We start from the raw sequence: 22593 nt of genomic DNA, 5'->3' as shown, positions 1-22593 counted from the left end.
GTAATAGAAAATAAAGCCTTCCGCTTCATCTCTCGTTCTTTCAATCTCTTCCAGAGAATAAAACTCAATGGTAATAACGCGGACTTGGGCATTAACAATATGTAGCCTAGCGCTGAGACTTTAGCACATGACGTACTAAAACTCCCCCAGATCTAATGAAAAACACAATGAAATTTTGAACAGTTAAATGGAAAAAACTATTCAGTGCATAAGACAGTTGGGCAGTACAGCTTCTAGTGCTGTCCACATTCCAGGGTGTATTAATAATAAGACACTACTTGTGAGGGGTTTCCAAATATCACTAATAGCGAAACGAGGAAAAAGAAAATGCAGCTGCCAAGCCAAATATAGAGCGGAGTTAATTAAAAAATCACAACTGGAAAACTTAATAACTCTACCTTCCTATAGAAGGACAAAAACATTTCCTAGCGTAATATATGTGTGTTTGTACACGCATACGTGAGTATAAAACAGCTCAACTTGCACACCTTTCATGTTGCCTCACTAAATACAGCTGCAATACAGCTGAGCCATTGTTTGTTGGCCGCTCATGGCTGGCGGTGCCATGAAAACCGCATTCCTGGGCACTAAATAATCAGCCTGCCTGACCCCCCAAGAACCTGTAAGTCAAATTCATTTACCCCCAGAGGGCAATGCTCTATTGTATCCTCCCTCCTTTCTAGCCACCTAGGAACAATGGACAATAATTGCAACTGTCACGGCAGTCAGTAGGAAAAATAAACCAGTGCCTGTTTTCACAGCTTACTGCCAAACCTGATCCAAACACCTAATAACCATGCCCCCAACCATAGAACCACAGTTGCACTAAAAAGCCTCAGATGTGAAGCTTTTGAACAGAGCTGCAGAACAATAACTCGACTTGTGTTCAAAATATGAAGCTAAAAAACAAAAATTAAAGCAAAGAAAACTCCTCTTTGAGGCTGTGCTGTCACTCCCCATCCTCCCCCCGGGCAAGACTGAAAGGACTGTTGAATTTCTTTCGTGCTAGCATATAGCTGCTGCTGCCGCTTTCAAGTTTAGCCTGTGAAAGGGAAAGAGAGGAAGGGAGAAAAAAGATTGCCCTCCAACAGAACAAGATCATAAGGACTGGGAACAGACGGCCTTCTCAGCACGCAGCACTTTTCACAGCAGCTTTACCGAGTCCAAAGGCAGAGGAGAATTGCTGGGAGTCCTCCTAAAGGCTCCAGCACATCGAGAGTTAAAGAGGCTCCAGACAACTCGCAAGAACTGCTGAAATACACACCCAGAAGTGGATACGAAAGCCGCCTGTGTACTTTGGGCCTGAAACATCTTAAAGATTCATCAGTTCGTGGCGGCAGACGATGATGTTATTTTAAAACAATATGCTTTCAAGAACCAGAAGTCGCAGATAAGCCCAGTGGCTACCCTGCCTCTTTATGACCTGTTGCTTTACGCACATGGAGAAAACGTGCTCGGTGGGAATAAAGAACCCAGGGTTTGGCTCTCTGTTATAATAATAATATCTCAGCCTATTTGGGGCCGAAGCACTATATTCTGTTTTAAAGTTATTCTACATATGTAATGAATATATACTTTTGAATTACAGCCTCTTAGGGAGAAGCTAGGGGAAGCAAGTGGCATACTTTCCTACTTGTGTAAGTCAGTGGACTAGCGCAAACTAATGCCGGTGGCTTATCGGCGACAAGCTGGAAGGCACGTATAATTAAAATAACACTATCTTTGCACACGTACCAATACACGAACCTCTCAGAGAGTGTCATGTTGTATTCTTTACTGAACACTGCCTACCTCTTGCCATCCTTAAACCTGTCAGGCATGAGGTTTGCGAGCCTGCCTGCCTGAGGATCTCGGTACCAGGGACAACATTAGTAAGCAAACAAACCAAAAATAATGGGGAGAAATGAAATCTAGTTTATAAACATAAAAGAAGGGTTTAATTTTAATCTCACTCTACTTTCACATTTCCAAAACAACACTGGCTTTGATTTCGCTACTCCAGATGTACACTGATATAAATGGGAGAAGAATCAGAGTCACTGTTTCTTTTCAGAGAGATAATGGCTGCTCTGGAAACTAAAATTTTTGACACACGTGCATTTTGAGTCAGCTCCTCATCGCAATCACTGAGGAAGAATTACAAAAATATTAAATTAGATGAAAACAAACAACTACAGGTTCCGTAAAATGACCTCACATATATAAAATGGGGAAATATCTTGGCAAAGCAGAAGCTACTGCTGCTGGAGAGTGGTCAAATTTTGTCATTTTCCTTCTGGAGTACGGCTTTAAAAGAACATGCTTTAGTGCACAGATGTTGCACGCTGTCTTTTAAAATCTGCACTGGCTAATTTCGGTACCTAGAGGTATCATTACACAAACTTTGCTCTTTTTATTTTTTTTCCTGCATGCAGAAAAGTCAAAAAAATCTACATCATCAAAATCTGTCCAAAAATTAACAAGGACTTCTGATCACCCTCAGATTTCAGAAGCTGAGCTCTGCTATACTCTGATACCACATAAACCCACGTTTGACATGTGAATTGACTTTTTTTTTTCCCATCCAGCAATACGACGTGTCCTTGTACAACACAGAACGATATATGCAACAAAAGCTTTATGTAAGTTCATTCACTTAGGGCAGTATACCTTTTTGTTTATTTCTGTTATCACAGATGGAGAGCATAGATTTCATGTAAGCCCCAAATTACAATGTTTCAAGGGGAAGGGGTAAACAAGCAAAAGTTCTATAAAGCCAGTGGTATCTCTATATTCATTCTCAATTTGCTTTAGCACAGAAACAGCGTTACCTTTTATTTCTCCAAAGTTCCCTGATCCCATGGCAAGAAGCTTGTCTTTCCAGTCCTTTGATAGTAGCTTTTCAATACTGGGAGTTTCTGAGTGAAGGGGGGGAAAAAAAATGTGAGCAAATCAACATGACTGTCTCCACAATAGAACTCATTAAAAGTCTATCTGCTAAAAATAAGGCCAACCCTATTCCGGGCCCCAGTTCTTAATGACTTCATCAACAAACTGATAAGGGGGGAGGGAAAAAAAAAAGGGGGGGGGGGAAGTGTGCTTTGTCACCTGCTGTTTCAAAACCATTAGCTTTTTCCTCTTGTGGAACAAAGCCCCGGTAATTCTGTATGACAATGGGCACATATAAACCTGCAGTTCATTGTTTTTCAATTTGGGGAACAAGTTGCTGCCTATAATGGATGCCTGTCAATTTCTGGGTGTTAGTCTGCAGTCAAAAAATAATTATGTTGATAAAATGCAGAGTAAAGAGAGAGAGAGAGAAAGAGAGAGAGAGAGAGAAGCAAAGAATTAGCTCCTAAATCTGCTACATGTAATTATATCCCTCTGAGTGTTTACAATTACATCCACTTTATAATGTGTGTTTAAACATCGTGTGGTGGTAAGCATACTGTGGAAAGATTTTCCAGTAACATGCACATTATAAATAATAATAAAAAGTTGGGTATGAAAAAAGCTTTAAAAGATTGCAAAATCCGGAGGGAGAAAAGGCATTGCTTAGAATGGAAACCCATTATTTGCTCATTTCAGATTCTATCACTTCCTTTAAAATAAAATAAAATAAAATATATTTGTTCAGTATTTTCAGGAAAAATGCGGTGAGGGTGTGGATGGGTCTGATATTTATGTCTGTAACTCTTGTATTCTGACCTCTTTTTGTGTAGAATTTTAATGCATAAGTAAATATAAATGCTAATAAAATTCAGAGAACATTAAACTCAATTCCAAACAATGTAATTGTATATTCTTGTCAGCATTTAGATGGGTACACAATTACAATAGCTTTCAATCCCACGATTAGCACTGCATTCAGTTAGAAAATGGAGTGTACTAAAAGATAAGTGTCCCAGTATGCGCCATCTAAATAACAATACCCACACTTATTATCTGGATCTAAGACATATACTGCTATTCTCCACATTTGTGTTTATGTGTATTTGTATTTGTTCAGGCATTTGTTTACCCCCTACCAGGAGCATAAAGGGAGTACATGTTAACTTATCAAAGGGACCGTCTGGCCTAGAGACCATACAATTATTAGCAACTGGTTAATTTTCCCCACAGTAAAAACCATTACGAGCAACCTTCATTATCTTGTTTGGCTAATTCCGCCTCCTTTCTTGGAAGCCCCAACTTAAAGCTGGGAGGACGCAGAGGCTGCGCACCCTCGGGGGGAGCGGGGGGGGGGGGGGGGGGCTCGGCGGGGCCGGGCCGCCCTCCCCGCGCACCCAGCGCCGCCTTCTGCCCCTCTCCCTCCACAAGGCGCCTGTCACCCCCGAGGGACGCAGCGAGACCACCCTCCCCTTAAACCGACCACTCGCAGTACGGTACTAACGCGTGAATAGCGAGGCGGACACGGGCACACGGATGCACCCTTGCTTTAGGAACACCCCCACTCCCCCCCCCCCGACTCCCGCTGCCTCGGACACCCGTGCGCACACACAGCCCCGCGCTGCATCTCGCTGGGCGCTGACAGCGTAGCAATTAGCAGAATCCCATTTCCAGCAGAAGAGATTGGTTTGGGGCTTCCCCCCGCCCCCCCCCCCCCCGCAACATTTTTATACACGTTGCAACGCTCCAGTTTTCGCCTGTATAACCCATTTTCGCCAATATTCCGAGCGGTGGGCTGTCGCGCCCGTCCTCTTTTCGCATCCGTCGCTCCTTGCCCTACCCACGGGCTCAGTCGCCCGGCACTGCCCGAACGCAAGTTTTTCTGGCCGAAACCCTGAAACTGCAATGAAATCCTTACGGAATAGAGGGGGAGAAGCTGCCGCGCAATGAACATCTCCGTGCCGGGGCCGAGGAGCCGGAGATGCCGCCAGGCTCTGGGCACTTACACAGCCACTTCTGAAGTTTCTACGTCCCCTGTTAAGCACCCACGAAGGAAACCAGTTTTCCAAACGCACCTGAATAGGTCAAATAAACGCCGCCGCTTGCTTTTTTTTTTTTTTTTTTTAATTTTTGCCCTCCCTCCCTTTTTTTTTTCCCCCCCTTAAGCTTTTCAAAAAATTCCCGAGTAGCGTGTAAACAGGCCAGAGCAAATGCGGTATTTGCAGGAGAGGGCTGTCAGTCATTAAAAGCTAACAAACCTTTGCAAAGGCAAGGAATGCGGCAATAAGAAATCCATTGTAGAGCCTGACAATAGGCTCCGCAAGCCTCCAGGCACCCAAAAGCAGCCCGTCTTACTTTTAAGTCTATTGTCAGCAAAGTCCGCCGCGAAGCCGCTTGCTTTTTTTTTTTTTTCCTTATTTTTTTTTTTCCCCCTGCAGCTAGACAAAATATTCGCCACGGTGCGCTCGTCAAGGAACGCAAGTCTGCTCTCTAACTTGCCGCGTTAAAGCAACAGTAGCCGCTCGCCGGGGCTAGCGGGGCATTGGCACAGCGGGGAAGATCGGGGCTCCCCCGCGGACGGGGCTGCGGAGCGGCGGGGAGCGGCGCCGGGATCGGGCCCGGTCTTCCCTTGCCGGGAGGGGGGTTGGAGGTGGGGGACAATCGGCTTTCTCAATAAAAATGGTATTTACTCAGTGGCAAGAGTCCCGTCCCTCCCGAGTGTCCCCTGCACCACCACCACCCCCCCCAGCCCGCATCCCGACTCCGCCGGTGATTCCGGCGGCAAAACGAGCGGAGAATAATGAAGGCGTTAAGGGATGGCCATGTATCAATGACTGAATTTCTGCGAGAACGGTAAAGGATCGCAGTAGGAAACCGTGATTAGAGATGTGAAAGGCCAAATGGCAAAATCCCAATAGTAACAATGCATCTGTTCATTAATGTGTGAATATGAGTAATATGAAAATTTAACACAATTATAAGCCCCTCAGCAATGCTGATGGCATAAAATAGATTGTGGTGATCTAATCAGCGTTTCCCCTGTTGAAATACTGTATGTTAACTATTTAAAATAATATTATATGGATTTTTTTTCCTTCAGAAAAAAACGTGTAATCATATTTAATTGATGTACTAACTTAGTTTCAAACCTCTCTTGACTTGAACTGCAATTTTTACATAAGGCACTTCAACAGAGTTTTGATACAGAATCAGCAAATAATTGTCCTTCTGCTAATACTTAAAAAGAACTTTAATTCTGAAAGACAATAGTTTCCCCACCCCATAGCTTTACAGAGCTAAAGAGCTATATTTAATTACAGCTAGTTTAATTCTATTATATACTGTGTTAACATATTGTACTTACATAAAATACGCTATTCATATACTCAACCTATCACATTTCAGTAACTGCTTGTGAAATACATTATGCACCATATCTTGGAAACAAACATTTATTATGTCATTTATGTACCCCATTAAAAAAAAGATTTGAAATTTACACATCTTAAATAAAAATAACTGTTTAAAAGGTTACAACTGTAGAGCTTTCATAAATTATACAGAAACAAAGTCATCTTTTGTTCAGTTCTTTTTTAGACTTCATTGGGAAGATGAGGCTCTCAAGTTAAGAAAAGAAATAAACACTGTATCTTGCTTGTCAGGCACTCGTTCTTTGGATTTATTAGAAAGTCAGTAAAACTTTAATGCTTGCACATGTAATGCGCAGCTTGAAATCGGGAAAGGTGGCCTGCACACGGGAACTGCTATTCCTGATCCCTATTTCTCTCCTCTTGGATTCACCGGAACAATGTTGCTACATCCAAAATCTGAACTATATTGTGACAGGTTTTGGATCTGCATCAGGACAAGCATGTATCACGATAATCTATGTTAGCATTTCCAAAAAGCCTTTCACAATGCGTTCTGCCGTTCTGAGTATCGTGACTCTTCAGACCATCTCCTAATTCCATCTCTGAGAGGAACCCGGGATTAGCCCCACTTCTTCTGAGCCCCACTTGAGCTGAGAAGACCCCCCCCCCCATTCCTTATTTGCAGGGTAGCTCCTAAGGCACACAGTAAAACAATTCCAAGCCTATCCACAGCACAGTATGAATACGTCTACAAAAAGAGTTGTTCACGGGTTGTTTGTGAACAGTAATTCATTAATGTTTGGGAAACGGTTTCCTTCCAGAAACACTGTGAAAAGTGTTAAGTGTTGTTATAGAAGAGGATTACCGGTAGGGCACCAAAAAGAAAGACCGTGAGGGAAAGAATAACAGGAACCATTAAGTAAATGCTGGCAAAGAGGAGACTTGACTGAATTAATAGAGATACAAATTAATCTACAAAAATGAGTTCTGCTGTCTCTGTTGAGCACATTTACCAGTCATTAGCTCTTTCTAGAGATATTTACGGTGCATTTTGTTTTTCTTGTTTCACCCTTGCCTCTGTTGCTTGTATATGCTTCTCCGCATCACTGGGTATGGCAGTGCCCACCGGTGAACGGCCCTCCGACCGTGCCAGCCATTGTGGCAGCAGCACACTGGCTCCTCCGTGTCCCCCAGCCCCGCTGCTCTCCCTCCTTCACTTGCTCTCTCCCTCCCGTGCCAAGCACCATGGAGGCTGACTCCCTCAGCTGCAACAATGAGACCTGGAGACAGATGCCAGCAGCCCCTAATTCTCACGCAGGCCTCCAGCGCGCGGAATGAAACCACTTTCTCAGTGGTGCAACCGTCCCACGTTAACCGCTCGGATTTGCATGTAGGGATGCACGTGTACATCCATACGTGTTGGGCACACGTATACATGTGCTGAATCGCTCTGACAGTACTGGAAAGCAAAGCAGCTAAGCAAATTATCATCAAATCACTTTTTAACCTAACTTCTTGGATGCTAACAAGCATGCCACTGCCCCTCTACTTCTGTATTTGATGTTTAAATATAGCTTCATTGACTTATTTACTCACAAGACTTAGAAGTTTTCACACTGAGAAAGGAGCAGTTTGTTTCCAGGAAGCGGCCAAGGATACAAAGCCATAGTAAGAGGCACCATTTTTAGCACTGTCTGATAGACTTTTAATAGATAGACTATTTAATACAGGCTACTTCCAGAAGTTGCGTTATTTTTTTTCAGGCACCGTAACTCCCCTTCGGGAGTGACCTAATCCTACTCTCAATTCAGTGGCAGCGCAGATGCACGTGTACCTGAACCTGCCTCGGCAGTCTTCCAAAAACACAGTCACACAATGCACCGTTCCCTTCAGGCCTAACCTCTCCGGTAGCTCTTTTCAATCCATGCTCCAGGGTCACAGTCCTGGAAATCCACTTATAAAAGCTTAGAATGGTCTTCACTGCCAAATCTCTTCCTATCACCTCCTTCTGCTCCCGCTGATTATTTACTAAAAGCAAACTTCAGTCTCATGCAGCTGCTTGCTTCCAGAGAAAGGAATGTAATTCCATAATGCTGTAAAACAAGGTGCGGGACGGGGGCTCCTCCCATGAGGCACTTCCAGAAAAGCCATATTTGAAGAGGAAAGGGGAGAGCAAAGCTCTGACATTATAAAGAAGAGACAACTACAATGAAAGGGAAGGAGGCTGAGCTACATCGACTGGCAAGTTAGAGGAACAACATGAGTCCTGGAGCCTTCCACTTGCATGGTGTCTGGATGTCTGAGCATGGGTGTTCTCCCAAGGAGATGCCCAAAGTGCTCCCTCCTTCATAACTGCTGTGAACAGCTCTTGTCCTGGGATGAGAGAGAGAGACTCCTTAGAACAAAGTAAAAGAAAGATGTTTGGCCTCAGCAAGGATGATGACATGAAGTGTAGTGGAGTGGAGAGAAGCCAGGAGCTGCTCGATACCTAGCCAGACCACCAGACATTTCCTGCCAACACATGTCATTCCTAGAGGAAGGAGTATTTGGTCGGCACAAATGATCATGAATAAACTTTAGCATTGGCTGATATACCTTCCACTTCTGGCAAGCACCTTCCTTTATATTATGAAAGAGCTGGCAAATACCCTCCATCCATTAGTCACCCTTTTCTTCTGCTACGGTCATAAATACGTTACACCTGTTGGCCACAGTGCCACTCACCATTTCTACAAGCCTCACCTATCTACGCGCCACCCCACTGGCACCCTGTTTTGGGTTCAGGCACCACAATTAACACTTTATGGTTTAAATCAGGAAAGAAGACTAAGGGCAGATTTCTACTCTTCCTTTAAAAGAGCAGACAAGCACACATGCAGACACAAGAAATTTCTCTTTTTATGCACCCATTTTTTATTACGAAGGTCTTACCTATACAAAAGCAGAAACAATTTTCATAGCAAAGAAAATAAAGCAACTATTATGAAGAAATGGTTGGTATCAGCAGGTTACATAGACATACAGCATCTGCATACACATATGGTTCTCCATCAACAGAATCATGCTTTTAGGGAACTACTTGCAGCTAGGCAAGACACTATGAATCATGAGCAGGCACAACACAGAATGTATTTAAATTTGGAAATCAAAGACCACACGACATACATTTTTCTCTTGCCTTCCAGGAAGTACTGCAATTTTTCACCAGTCTAAAAGCATTTTAGACTTTTGGAGAAGACAGTAGGGAACACCTCTATGAAAGTAAATAGTTTTCAAATGTAGGACAATAGTTGCTCAGGTATGATAAGCAAAAATATGGTGCTAAGTAAAATAAGACCTGGGGCTTCTCTGACTGGGCAGAAAGTAGCGTGCTGTTGGGTTCTTTCTTGGCTTTTTTTCTTATATACAAAATCTTTTTCGGTCTTCGGGCACAAACTCACAGAGGAGAACAAAGTGTTCAAGTTTTGATGAGATATTAGGAAGCTATGGTGCTCTGGCCAGCACATCACAGTACGACTCTTACTATACCACTCCATCACAACCACTGTGCAGAAAACAGCTGGGCTACATATGTCCGTGGGTGGCTTCCAAACCTACTAAAAAGCTCCCTTCTCTGCCAGGGATAACCAGCCTTCCTGCTCTTGGAATCTCCAATCCCACCCCGTCCACATGTTAGCTCCCGTAGCATTTTATTTCAGAGGACAAAATCAGCTTCTGTATCCACAGGTGACTGCAGTTACCTGCGGTGCACAATGACATCAGCTTACCACAGTATTCTTGTTGCACACACTTGCATGATTTTGTGTATGCTTAATAATACAACACTTGTTTTCCAGTTGCTGGCTCTCTTTTGCAATATCCATCATGCTGCATTAATGAAGTATACACTATATGAACGATAAGACATTTTCATTGTGATTTCTGGCACAAGAGTACTGCTTCTTGTGCTAAAAAAAATAATTCACATAGCCAGAAAAGGTTCCATAGCACAATAAAGACATTATTCAAGATCTTAAAATCAAAATCAGTAATCTATAAATGCCACTAAAAACATGATTTTCCTCTATCTACAAATACACAAGCAGTTATTTTTACAACTGCTCACCAATGCATACTGCCAGTCTTACAAGAAAGCTACCTAAAAACACAAGGAAGAAAAGGTTCGACTAGTTTTCAGATACACTATACTACCAGTTGTTGAACTAATTATCCCTTAGGATGTAAGCGAGGAGCCAGCAAACCACAGCACAAGGCAGGAACACATGGCTAAGCAGGACAGGGGGAGGGCACGGGGACTTCTTAAGCTAGGTTTGTGGCCAAAACCAGCATCTCATTCAACTACACCCTCAGGAACAGTCAGGCTATTGTCTGAAATTTTAATAGTTTCCATCACCTGAATGCACTGGCAGTTGCACCGTTAGCTGTGTACTTTTCAGGCCGTCTTGTTTCAACAAATGAGCACCTACTCCAGGAGCAGTGTCACACTCCACATATGACATGAACAATGCAAAGAAATGAAGCCTGTCACGTAATACCTTCTGCCAGCCCTTCAATCTCCCAGCAGCAGAGCCTATGTTCATTTTGGGGATACACAGGCAACAGTCAAGATTTTCTCAGCTTCCATCCCCTTTATTGGCGTACAGCTTCTGGACAGAGTCTGCTTTCAGAACGTGAAGAATTCAGGTATTTCTAAAAGTCTGTCTGTCATACACTCTTCTGGACTGGCCACGTCTACGTCGATAAAATGTCCACAAAGCCTTTCTGAGGCCTGCACAGCCAACAAAACCACCTCTTTCACAAACACAGCGTTGAGCCGGGGAGCAACCCTGCATGCCCACTCTCACCTCAGAACAACAGGCAATTCCGTCTCAATCTCTGTTACTTCCAGCACAGTAACTTGCGGAGTACATCCTTCATTGCCTTACATACCTTAGTGACAACAGACCCCATCAAGGCTACTAAATGTACGTTGATTACCCTCTAAATAATAATAATCTAGGGTTGCAAGCTGCTGTATGATAATTGCCACCTGCTCCACTGTTGCGGGGGTGGGTGGCATTCATATTTGTGTGCCAGGGCAGCTGGACAGTGGCGTGCTCTGCTCACACCTCCGTGAATCTGGCCTTCCACATCAAGCCTGGAGTCGCCTGCCGCTGGGTGGCTCAGATTTGCACGGAGATGGGGCTGTGCTACGCGCAGGATACCCCCCCAAACCACTACAGCTTAATTATTCTGAAGAAACACTGGAACAGCGTAGTTTGTAGTCACTGCTCAGATATCCTCCATCTAAATCCTTGTCCTTGCAAACACATAGTAGGACGTGGCCGGTCCTTAACAGCAGAGAATTGATTCAATCTCTGCCTTTCCCGTCCTGCAGCAGAGCAACTGTGTCCCCCAGAGAAGGGCACACAGAGGCACTGTGAATGGCACTGGATGCCATCCACAGGACAATATATCTTTTGTCACTGAAATTTGTTGGGGCTCAGTGCTTTGGATTCCCAAAAGCATTCAGGAGCATAAGTCTCATTCTGGAAAGGAATTAGGCTCCCGACTGCCTTTGGAGATCCAGGCCAGTGAGTTGGCCGAAAGAGCCAATCGTGAACGCATTCTGCCAAATGCGGCATTGCACTGGCACAACTGTTGCTGGAACATCTTTTTCAGCATACATAATCTTTAGAATGGTCCCAGCTCCCCGCTACCACCATTTTCTTCATCCCTAATTAAATTAACAGCCAAGAAGGAAGCAAGTTATTTAACCTTACCAAACTTAAAAAAATAAGCTAAATTTTAAAAACATTCCCCGCACCTTCCTGACATACAAAAATAACAAATGAAACAGAGTAACTCGCTTTCAAACACCTGAACAGCAACCTTTTCGTTTGTCATTGATGTTACAATTACACCAGTAGGAATCCCTATGAAAAGAAGGGCAACAGTAAAACAAAATAAAAAAAAATTCTCCTACACATGAAAAAAGAGAATTTTGTCCTAATCTATGTTCTTCAACCTTCTAATGCCTCTTTAATTCCAGACATCTCTAAATGAAAGAAGGAATTGATTTTCTCAGGAGTGGTCCACCCAGTAAAAAAAACCTGTCAGTTGACAGAAGGAGGCACTATACCAAGCCTGAGCTTCACTGAAATTCTGAAACCACAAAGATGTTTTAATATTTCCAGAGACTATTTCAAGAGTAACAACATAAAAACAGAGACATCTGGAATTAAATACCATTAAATTTCACTTCAGTTTTATTTTTCTGTCTCAGTTGGACAGAGATACTCCCCTGAAATACATATTCCCGTGAAATACATTTTTGTGTTAGTGGTACCGAAAGAGCCAGTTTCTAATTAAAGGACCATAATATCTTGTTAATATTAACAGAGGGCAATGTTTTTCATCTGCTAATTTTTTACATCTTCAGCACATCCTTAATAAGCAAGAGGGCTTAAAAAAAGCATTCGGCGAGATGACTATACACTAACTTTTTATGGGTATTGACACATCATTAAAGACGTTCTAGGAAGATTCCACAGTTTATCCTTTGACAGAAAAGATCTTTTGTGCTGATCTGTCTCTTTTTAAGTAATTAAAAAAAAAACCTAAAAAAATTCTCAAAAAAAACCTAGAACAAAACCCCAAGAGAGCCAAAAAGTACACAATCTGAATAACTGTAAAACACAAATTGAGAACTATAACGTTGGGCTAGAATTTCAAGGAAATCCTTCTGAAGCTCAACCTCTCCACTTCTCAAATCCTAAATTCAACAGCAACAATGTAACCCTTCACATACAGTTACTATAGCATTTTTACCTGAAAATCTCAAAGCCACTTTTACAAAAATGGAAAAAAAATGAGTCCTGAAGTGCTCATGATTTTCCTCAAAATGACAAAAGCAAAGACGACATGTGATGAAGCTGAGGAGACAATTTTCTAAATAGCCTAGCTTTCAGCCCTTGCCACAGCCATTATTTCCCACCACCAAAAAGTATGCGGCTCTGGCCTCCGGATGATCAGCTGCAAAGGGAGCTGCTGTACCCAGGGCTCCGTCCCTCTTGGCCTTCCTTACATGTCGATTGTACCTTGACAAAGAGGGAAGAGGAGCCTTATTTGCCAACACAAGAAAGCAATAAAAAAGAAAAAAGAAAGTGAAACAAGCACTCTTGTCACAAAGCTGCAACTTCTGCTGTTGAGGCCTGGTTTGGGTTTTTTTTTCGGTTAACTCTCACTGCTCTCGGAAATCGGCAGGCACGGCTCCGTTCCCCTCGTCCAGCACCCCTGGATGCTCTGGGCTCAACACCTCCCATCCCGCTGAGCGCTGGGATGCCCGGCGGGCTGGGATGGGGGAGGAAGAGCCTCACTTCCCAATGGAAGTCACGAAATGTCCTGCTGCAGCTGCACCGAAGTGCATGTTACTGAACTAATCATCGGTTTCCACCCTCCTCCCCCACCCTCTTTTTTTCTTTTTTTTTTTTTCCTCCTCTTTTTTTTTTTGACAGCTGTCTTCCTATCTTCCCAACAGGTGCTATTAGGCCCTGAACAATGGCGAAGGCTTTTAAGCCACTGCTGTTGACAAGTGAAAGGGAACAACAAATGGCTCGGTAGTGCTCTTCTCCCTGGGTCACTCGACCAATGGTAATAGTTATTATTTTTATTTATTAGCTCTGCGGCACTGTCCTCCATTGTACCTCCTCCAACCTCCCCTTTCCGTGACAGCAAGGAGCTTTTTAACTTTTAATAAAAATGGGCGAGCGCTTAGCTCCTGAGCTGGCTCTTTCTGTAAAGTGCACAGCTAATGAATGTTGTCCATTTAGATCTGGATAATTTATGATGTCAGCGGAGCGGAGGTGGGGAGGGCTGGATCCAGATATGACCATTAGTTACGCTGCCAGGAGTGACAGTGAGAGTAAGGGGAGGTGGAAGTTGGACAAAAAGAAGAGGTTTCCCCCTCCCAGTATCTATTTTTGCAGGATAATTACAAGGTTAGGCAATAAATAAGACATTCCCTCTTCTGAGGTTAACATAATTTTTCTTTACCCTTCTTAGCATTTAACCAACTGTATTATAATCCTCTTCAGAGAACAATGGCACATGGAGGAAAAGTTAATTTTCCCTTAAATGAAAGTGACTGCACCCATTTAAATGATGCACTCAGACCTGTTATGGCGAGGAGAAAAAAAAAGGTACCAAAATGTTTTCTCATCCTAATAATGAATACACACATTCGCACACATTTATTTACTAGTTTAGGTCACTTAATTAATAAACTGTATATAACAGATAAGCTCCATCAAATGCAAACCCTGTATTGCCCCTGTCCTGGCAAACCAGGTAAATACGAAGGCAAATCAGGCAATTCCATGTCCAAATAAAATCAGTAAACCAGCAAGTCAGTCATCTGGAAGGGCAAATACTCTTGAAAGTTGAAAATATAATGCTAAGAACCATCAAATTATTGATATATCATGGAACAGGTTGGTTTAGAGTCGTACGTTATCAAATTGAAGTAAGAGCATATATATCTTTTGAACATCTAGACCTATTTAGTTAAATTATAAATTGACATAATTGTGTAGTGAAAGGGCTACAGTCATCGGACTGTCTGCGTACTTCCTACGAGTAAATGTGTACTATTATAATCTGAACCTACCGATAACATTCAAAGAACCATAAAATACTCATTTGGGATGTTAATAAAATCATTAAAAGGATTTTAAAAATTGAAAATAGAAAACTGTAAAGGATATTCCCCTGAAACAACCAAGAAAACACACAGTAGGCTGAGATTTCTATTCTCTTTAAAAATATGACAGACTGTTTTACCACTGGAAGTGAGAATTAAAGCACATACGCCTGATGCTAAACAACTACACATCCTGAACTCCTCTTGCACAACATATGTGAAAACAAAATCTCAATCATCGATTGCCAGATGCCAGAAAGACATGAACAATAATAATAATAAAAAAAAAGATGTACACTATAAATCAAAGCTTCTGAAGTGCAGGTAGCTTCACAGTAAATCAGACTGCTACTTGTGATGTAAATGATATTTGCATGGAATCATTATGTCAAATTAAGTAGAAATTATTAAAGCTAATGTCATCTTTGGACTTGCTTAAAATAATCTTCCAAGATTTGCACACAGGCTTCTCCACCGAAGTACAGCATTCCATCTGCCCTGACAACTTGTTCTGTTTGTTCTCACTTGTCTCCATTCATGGATTTTTTGGACTCTGCTATTTTCGGCGTAAATAGGGAGAGGAAATACATTGGGTTTCCTTTTGATCAAGCATTTTAACTCCTGAGTTAGGGAATAACATCGAGATACACGGGTGGTTCAGCCACGTAACAGTTGTGACAGGTAATCCCCAAATAAGCAAAGAGAAGTCAGAGGAAGTCCATTATGCATTGCTCTTTAACGTAATAGCTCTAGACAAGGGGAAAGGAAAGTCAGAAAGTAAAAGCAGAAAAGTCCAAGAGGGGAAAAGAAAATAGAGGCAAAGAAAACAATACTGAGAACAAGGAAAGAACAAGACTAAGAAAGGGGACTCATTTGTCAAAATCCCAAATGTAGTTATATTACACAATGCACTGAAGGAGTAGGAGAGTCAGGGCAACTCTGCAGCCACTCCCTGACTATTGAAAATGGTCACAAACATCGAGCTCCCCCTTTCCCCAGCCATCCAATAGATAACTGCAGCAGCCTGGGTAAACATGAAAGAGAGGAGGTAAGGAGCTACACCACGAAATTCTGCTATCAGAAAAGACAACAGGATTTAGATTCAAGCAAAAACTATGCCTTCAAATCATTGCCAGCACTGGGACAAAGGGACAAAATCTTATTTCTTTTTTATCAGAGAGGAATCTCACTCATACCCTGCAGCAGAAGTATTTCAGACTATTTTAGAAAACTCAGACTTCCTCCATTCACCTCAGGATGACACAACTTCCTCTGCAAATAGTTGTCCAGTTCCACAAGAAAGATCATCTGCATTCAGGATGGCTTCATGAATCACCGAGGACCAGTAAGGTGAATGCAGGGCAAGAACAGAATACCTTCCCAAGAATTAAGGTCATTCACTGAGCAGCTCTTTACACAATGATGACAATCAAGAGGCACTACAGTCTCCCTGGTAAAAAGAACACAGACCCCAGAAATATGGAGAATGTCAACATTTCCTCTGATGAATGGGAGTTACTCTAAAACAAGCAACAGTCCCCTTATCTCTGTGCTACTTACCTCATCAACTGACACCTAGAGTTATCCTTCTCCTGCTTTGTCCAACCAACTTGTCCTTGTGGCTCTGGGAGCTAATTTGTTCCGTTGAAGAACAAGGAAGGAGTAGGCGTACTCATCCTCCCAGGTTTCTCAAACTACCTGTTTGAGGAGGCCTGCCTCTAGTGCTTCAGGATGACTGAAACGAGGTCTTTCTCATAAACAAAACCAATTCTTTTTTGCAATTCCAAAGCATTTGCCTGCGTAGTCCTACAAGATCAGCGAACTGAAGCAGAACAAAGAAGTTCAGATGAAGAAACACTTGGAAGGGACCACTTTCCAAGGTGCAACATCTGCAGTTCAAGATCTCATTCGTTCTTCGCTTCTAAGGTGTGATGGTACAAGACTTCTGGCTTCTGCTGCAAATGAGCAGAAGCTGCACTTGGTTTTATCACACAGAAATCTGGTACCAGTGATCTTTCTATCTGCGTTCTCATCTTGATTATTTCTACCATCCATGGCTACAAGAGGAACATGGCATCTTCTGAAAAGCTCTGACTGGTACAGAAAGCAGCAAATCACCTAGGTCAACAACATAGGTCTTTATGGATCTGAAGTTCTAATCACTGCCCTATCTCTCCTAAGGCTCTGGCCTCATATTCAAAACCCTCGATGGGACCACATCTACCTATCGAAAGAAAAAACAAACCCAGACTTCCCTCTATGACTATGATCTCAAATGTTGACTGGGTTATAACTGAGTAAAGGAACGGGATACAGGATCATAATGCATGATCTGAGAATTCGTGAGATAAATCCTTATAAGGACCTGGACCTATACTCAGGAACGCAATCTTGCAAGACCTAAAAATGATCCTTCTGACAGTAAAAGTGGGTGCTTTTGGGGAATGATAGCTCCTTCAAAGAAAGACCAAATCTCTAAATGAAAAGCATACTGGACCAAAGAACAGATCTGTGAAAGAACCCAAAGAACAGGTCTGTGCAGCTTTACTGCTGGGATTCCTGGCTCTGTCTTCTCCTGTCTTTATCTTTGTGGGGTAGCTCTGAACTGTGATTCAAACTACCTCCAAGTCCCTAAGTAACTCAGCTACATTTTAATGTTTGCACTGAAATTACTTCAGTCAGAGAGCTGTTGGTACTGCTGTGAAAAAAGAAATCAATCCAAGCCTATTATCAACTGTGCCTCAGTTTTAACATTGACACATTTAAAATAGGTTAACGAACTCTGCCTGCATAATAACATTATCAAACTGTTATATGGAAATCGTATCTTTTGCGATTTAATTTTGTGACTTACATTCACCTCTTATGTATGGCACCTACCTCTCTTTGCAGACACTGTGCTCAACAGGATGCAGTTTACACACAGATTTGTTCTGTATCCAGTAAGAGATGTTTGGAAAAAGAACCACGCGTGATTCAGCTTTTCTTTTTCAATCTTGAGACAAAACTGGGACTGAAATATTTTCTTTTAAACCTACCTCTCTCTGAATAAGATAGAGAAGTCTTTGAGTAAACATGTATTAAAGGCTTCTCTGGTATGCGGGTACAAAGCAGAGTCATACCAAATACATGTGAGTACGCCAGGCACAGAAAAGGACCCAGAATCAATATCAAAAGTGGGGTGGGGAAACAGAGGGATGTGGGGCTCCTGTGGAGTGAGGCAAATGACAAGGGCAAATTCCCAGATTGCTTGAGAACAGGGGGTCTGGGAAGGTGGGGTCTGGAGTAATTGCAGAATGGTGTAACAGGGAATTTAATAGATCAGAAAAGGCTGAATGGGATAACAGGCCCATTGTTCAGAAAGTTCTCTTTTGTGACCAGTCTTTAAGAGAATGCCAGAGCAACAAATGACTTAATCCTGGGGGGATGCTATGGCGTAAATGAAAGCAGTCTATACCTTGAAAGCTGATGGAATAAATTTCTGTATCACATAACCACACTGATGACTGCAGCTTTCAGCAAAGTCTTAAGAGTTGCAATTGGCAAAACCCACACAATCATGCCCTCCCATGTCCCCCTTTCCCTCTTCAACGGCATTTTCCAATGCATTCGGGGGGCAGAGAGGGGAATAAGCCACATGAATGACAAATAGCCATGGTCAAATGCCACGTAAAATACAATGGTTACAGGGAGGAACAGAAGAGAAAGAAAGAATTATTCTGTGCTGGCCTCCCTTCTCTCCTATCTTCTAACCACTCAACTAAACTCTGAGCCTCCTGGTTATATGTGCACAGCCACTAAGCACTACAACACCAATTTACGCAGCTTCCCACTCCCTTGCTAAAGAAATGGAAGTGCCCTAATAGACACTTGGTGTAAAATGGAGGCTAACCTTCCAAGTCTCTCACAGAGCATCATACATCTTTGGGAAACTTTCCCATTTGCTCATGTATTTCTTGAGCCCTATTATGGCAGACGATGCAGCCAGAGGGTCCCATCTAATTCCTGGTACATCAAAGTACATCTTTCCAGTTATTTCAACGCAGGCTAAATCAGGAGTACAGAAAAGGCAGCCTAATTAAAAAAGTAAAGGTCACACTCTAGGGCATAATATAGAATACGTTATGCCTATCCTTGCAAGGATGGCAGGGTAGGTATTGTAAAATGGAACAATGCTAAAAATGGCACCATCAGCTTTTGCCTTATATATAACAGAAGAGCCAGGATACAATTTATTATACAGCCAGGAGATTAAGGAAAATATAAAATGCCTGGTTTTCATAAAAAAGGTAAAATATGCATTTCTCAATCAACGATAACATTTCTTCACCAAAATAACAGATTCTTATTTGAAAAAAAAAAATAATCTTGATCTCATTCTAACTCAGGCAGAGAAGTGAAATGGAGTAATGCAATGCAGCCAACTTTTTCCAGATCTCTATGAAACCTGCCCTCTAAATTTGCAAATTCCTACTATATCTACATGGAACCTATTAGTGGGTTCTAAATTTGGCAATAGAAATTCTTTAATTCTCAGAGAATCTTGTGAATGATATTCAACTCTAAAACAACTGATTGAGGACAATTATTGGGCTTTCCAAGAATTCGGAGCTGAAGAAGTGTAGCTCAGCTGTGATTTGTGTTTTACTTCATAGGCAATGTGTCGTACTTTTTATCCCTATTCTCTCTCCTATTTACCTTCTGCTAGAGAAAGAAAAAAAAGGAGCACCATAGGCGTGCATTGCTAGAACACTGCACAAAAGCTAGGCTTCTGCAAAGCCTTGATCTGAGTTTAATTGAAACACTTGTTTCCATATATATTTCAGACACTTTTTGTAAGTTTAAAACGTATAAAAGCAGCTATTACCACTTTGAACATTTCTAACTTGGAGAAAATAAAGGAATAAAAAGTTTCTGCCATCTTACTTAAATTACATTTGGGTAGTTCTCTATGGGGCTACTACAAAATCCTTTAAGCTCACTAGTCTCTTAGCTACGTTAAATTAATGAGGCATCTCAAGCATTCACTCTTCTACAGAAGAACGTAGATTCTCCAGTCAGACACCTACAAGTCACTAAATTGGAAACACTGACCTAAGGGTGACATCAGTGCATTATCCTTGCAGACAATATCGCATTGTAATGTAAAACACAGATAATATTTGGAGGATTAAGAAAGATGAGGTGTATGTCGCATGGATTTTTCAACGTCAGTAAGGACAGGCTTCAACGGATGCAGTGCAGTTCTCCTGATCACTAAACCAGTCTAGTTTCATCAGCATGCAATACTACGTCCTTCTTTATATAAACACCCCAAACACCCAAATTCCAGGAGTCCCTAGTACAATGCGTTCCTGCTACTCCATACAATACTTCAATTAAGGCTGAGCTACATTAACTGTGATTATAAAAAAATATATATATTTCCATAATGCCACTTTTCCTCCACTGCTATAACTCTTCACTCCCAAAGCTGTGTTTATAATGAGACGGTGTGGTGTATTTTCCATTAAAAGCCTCGGCAGGAGTTTCTGTAGTTTTTCTCATGTATCGCAAGTTCAATACTCTCTCTGCATTTGCTTCACAATAACCAGTCCATTTCCAAGTGATTAATTTTCTATTCTAAAACAATGCATTCCTTTCCCCTCTCATTTTGCTGGTGTGGGTTTTTTTTTTTCTTTTCTTACCAAAAGAAAAAAAATTCTTTTTCAATGACATCATGGTATAAAATTTTCAAAGCAGGTTTTAGCGGGAGATATGCAGATTGCTTTGAAAAGTTACCCTCATAAATAACAACAAAGTACTGAATTATCAAGGCTGTAACTCAGTCAAGAGGTGCTGTAACCATTTATATTATATGACCTCAGCAGAACCTCTTGATTGAATTGCAGCCTTTCATTAAATCGGGCACTCTGTATTATTTTCTCTGAACTAGAGTAAATCAGAATGGCAAAGAGATTAGCCCCCAAGCCCATCTCTTTGTGATCTAGAGGCATATAATTTTTAACCATTACCTCGATTTTATTTTGTAACTGGAAAAGATTGCGCATAATCTACTGTGTCAATAATTCCTTTCCCTCTGAAGTGGCATAGTCTGATGACATGACAAAAATAATACTGTCTAACCTAGGTACACGTAGAAAGTACAATGCTTGTAAAGGAGCAAGATGCCACTACTGAAAGCCAGAGAAAAGCGGGGAGAAAAGGGAGGCAAAAAGGAAAAGAGGAACTGTAGATTCATAGCACTGCAGATTCATTCACAAAAAGTTGGAAACCAGAAGGGACCATTAGCTCATCTAGGCTCATCTTCTATATATATTACTGAATATTCATTATTTCATCAACCAAAATCAAACCTTCTTCTGATTTATTTCTAACTACCATTTTACTAGAAGAGAAACAGCTGGCCTCTGAGTCAGGACATTCCATAAATATCTCCCTGCTTTTACTGGAAAGTTGTGTGTGTAGGGATGAGGGTGGAGGGAACCAGGGTACTTGTAACACTCTCTCTGTTCATCTCCAGCCAGCTTATACAATGCTGCCTCCATAATGCGAGAGACAACCTCCATACCAGTGGTTCGCAAACAAACCCATGACGACAATGTCAACAATTTTAAACTTTTTATGGAGTGGGTCCACGCAGGAGCTCCTGTGGTCGCGCAAGCGGCCACCGCAGCGGGCCTGCAGGAATCATTTCCCCAGAGCATGCTTCCCGGGCTGCTCGGCACGCACTGGGAGACAACTGCATACGCCGGGGCGAGTATTTTGAAAGGGAGCAGGAGAACGTCGCTCTGGGTGTACAGTTTGTGCCTCATGTGATTTAAGAGAATCCAGTTTTCCCCACGGTTCGTATCATGCATTGGAAGAACATGGCGCTTTCGTTATCTGGCTGTAACTGTTCACAACATGCTTCAGTTTTCCTTATTGCTTGGACTTTGCCTCCTTTTCAAAGCCCCTACGTTTAACTCGGTAAGCGAAAAGCTACAGTAAGTCCCTTTTCCTATTTTCTTATATTTGTGTAGCTGTTAGACATTTTGCAAAGGAGGGGAGTACCAGCCAGCCTTTCACAACAAAAGGGCTACTGTCACCGCGCCAGTCCCAGACATGGTGGAAACCAGCCCACAGGAAAAGGCCTGGCTCCAGTGTTAGGCCCCGGCCGAGTACAGTCACTGCATTCACTCAAATTGGCAACAGGTCTCAGTGTTCCTGGCTTTGAGCTGTGAACAAGGGTCGGGATTGAATAACCAATTATACAACCGCTGACTGAGTTTATCCAAGGTTTGCAAACTGCTATAATAGCCCAGTATTCACTGACTGTTTTATCCTTTTCCAGATATAGTGTCATATCTCCCCTTGTGCTCCATTTACATGTCACTTTATTACATACATCCATTAAAAAGGTTAATACAATGTCACAGTCAATGCCTAAATGTTGCCATTCAGTATCCTCGCCTTGCTCCCCCCGGTACGTTTCATATAGGCGCATTTCTTTCTCTCTCCCTCTCCCGAGCTCTCCTGCGCGCTCGCTCACACACACACACACACACACACGCGCGCGCACACACTCTCTCTCTCTCTTTCCTGCTGCAAGTTAAATCAATTTGCTGTCAGGAATACAGAGCAGTGCATGAACAAAGCGGTAGCCAAGAGTCAATAGAGTAAAAACTGCACGCT

At 42.2% G+C, this 22593-nt stretch overlaps 1 protein-coding gene across 34 annotated transcripts in view; it reads right to left on the bottom strand.

Moving 5' to 3' along the window:
* SOX5 (SRY-box transcription factor 5) overlaps window positions 1-22593 on the bottom strand; it is a 656593-nt gene that overhangs the window by 161760 nt on the left and 472240 nt on the right. For 28 of the 34 annotated variants that reach the window (XM_074586204.1, XM_074586316.1, XM_074586286.1 and 25 more), the window contains one exon: window positions 2811-2897. The exons of the other annotated variants lie outside the window; for them this stretch is intronic. In XM_074586204.1, coding sequence (XP_074442305.1) covers window positions 2811-2897 — 87 coding nt within the window. The remainder of the gene's footprint in view (window positions 1-2810; window positions 2898-22593) is intronic. 34 annotated transcript variants of the gene reach the window in all.

The sequence above is a fragment of the Larus michahellis genome, chromosome 1, assembly GCF_964199755.1.
Source record: "Larus michahellis chromosome 1, bLarMic1.1, whole genome shotgun sequence".
Lineage (NCBI taxonomy): Eukaryota > Metazoa > Chordata > Aves > Charadriiformes > Laridae > Larus > Larus michahellis.
Note: the sequence above shows the minus strand (reverse complement) of the source record. Positions and strands in the feature narration are given on the sequence as shown.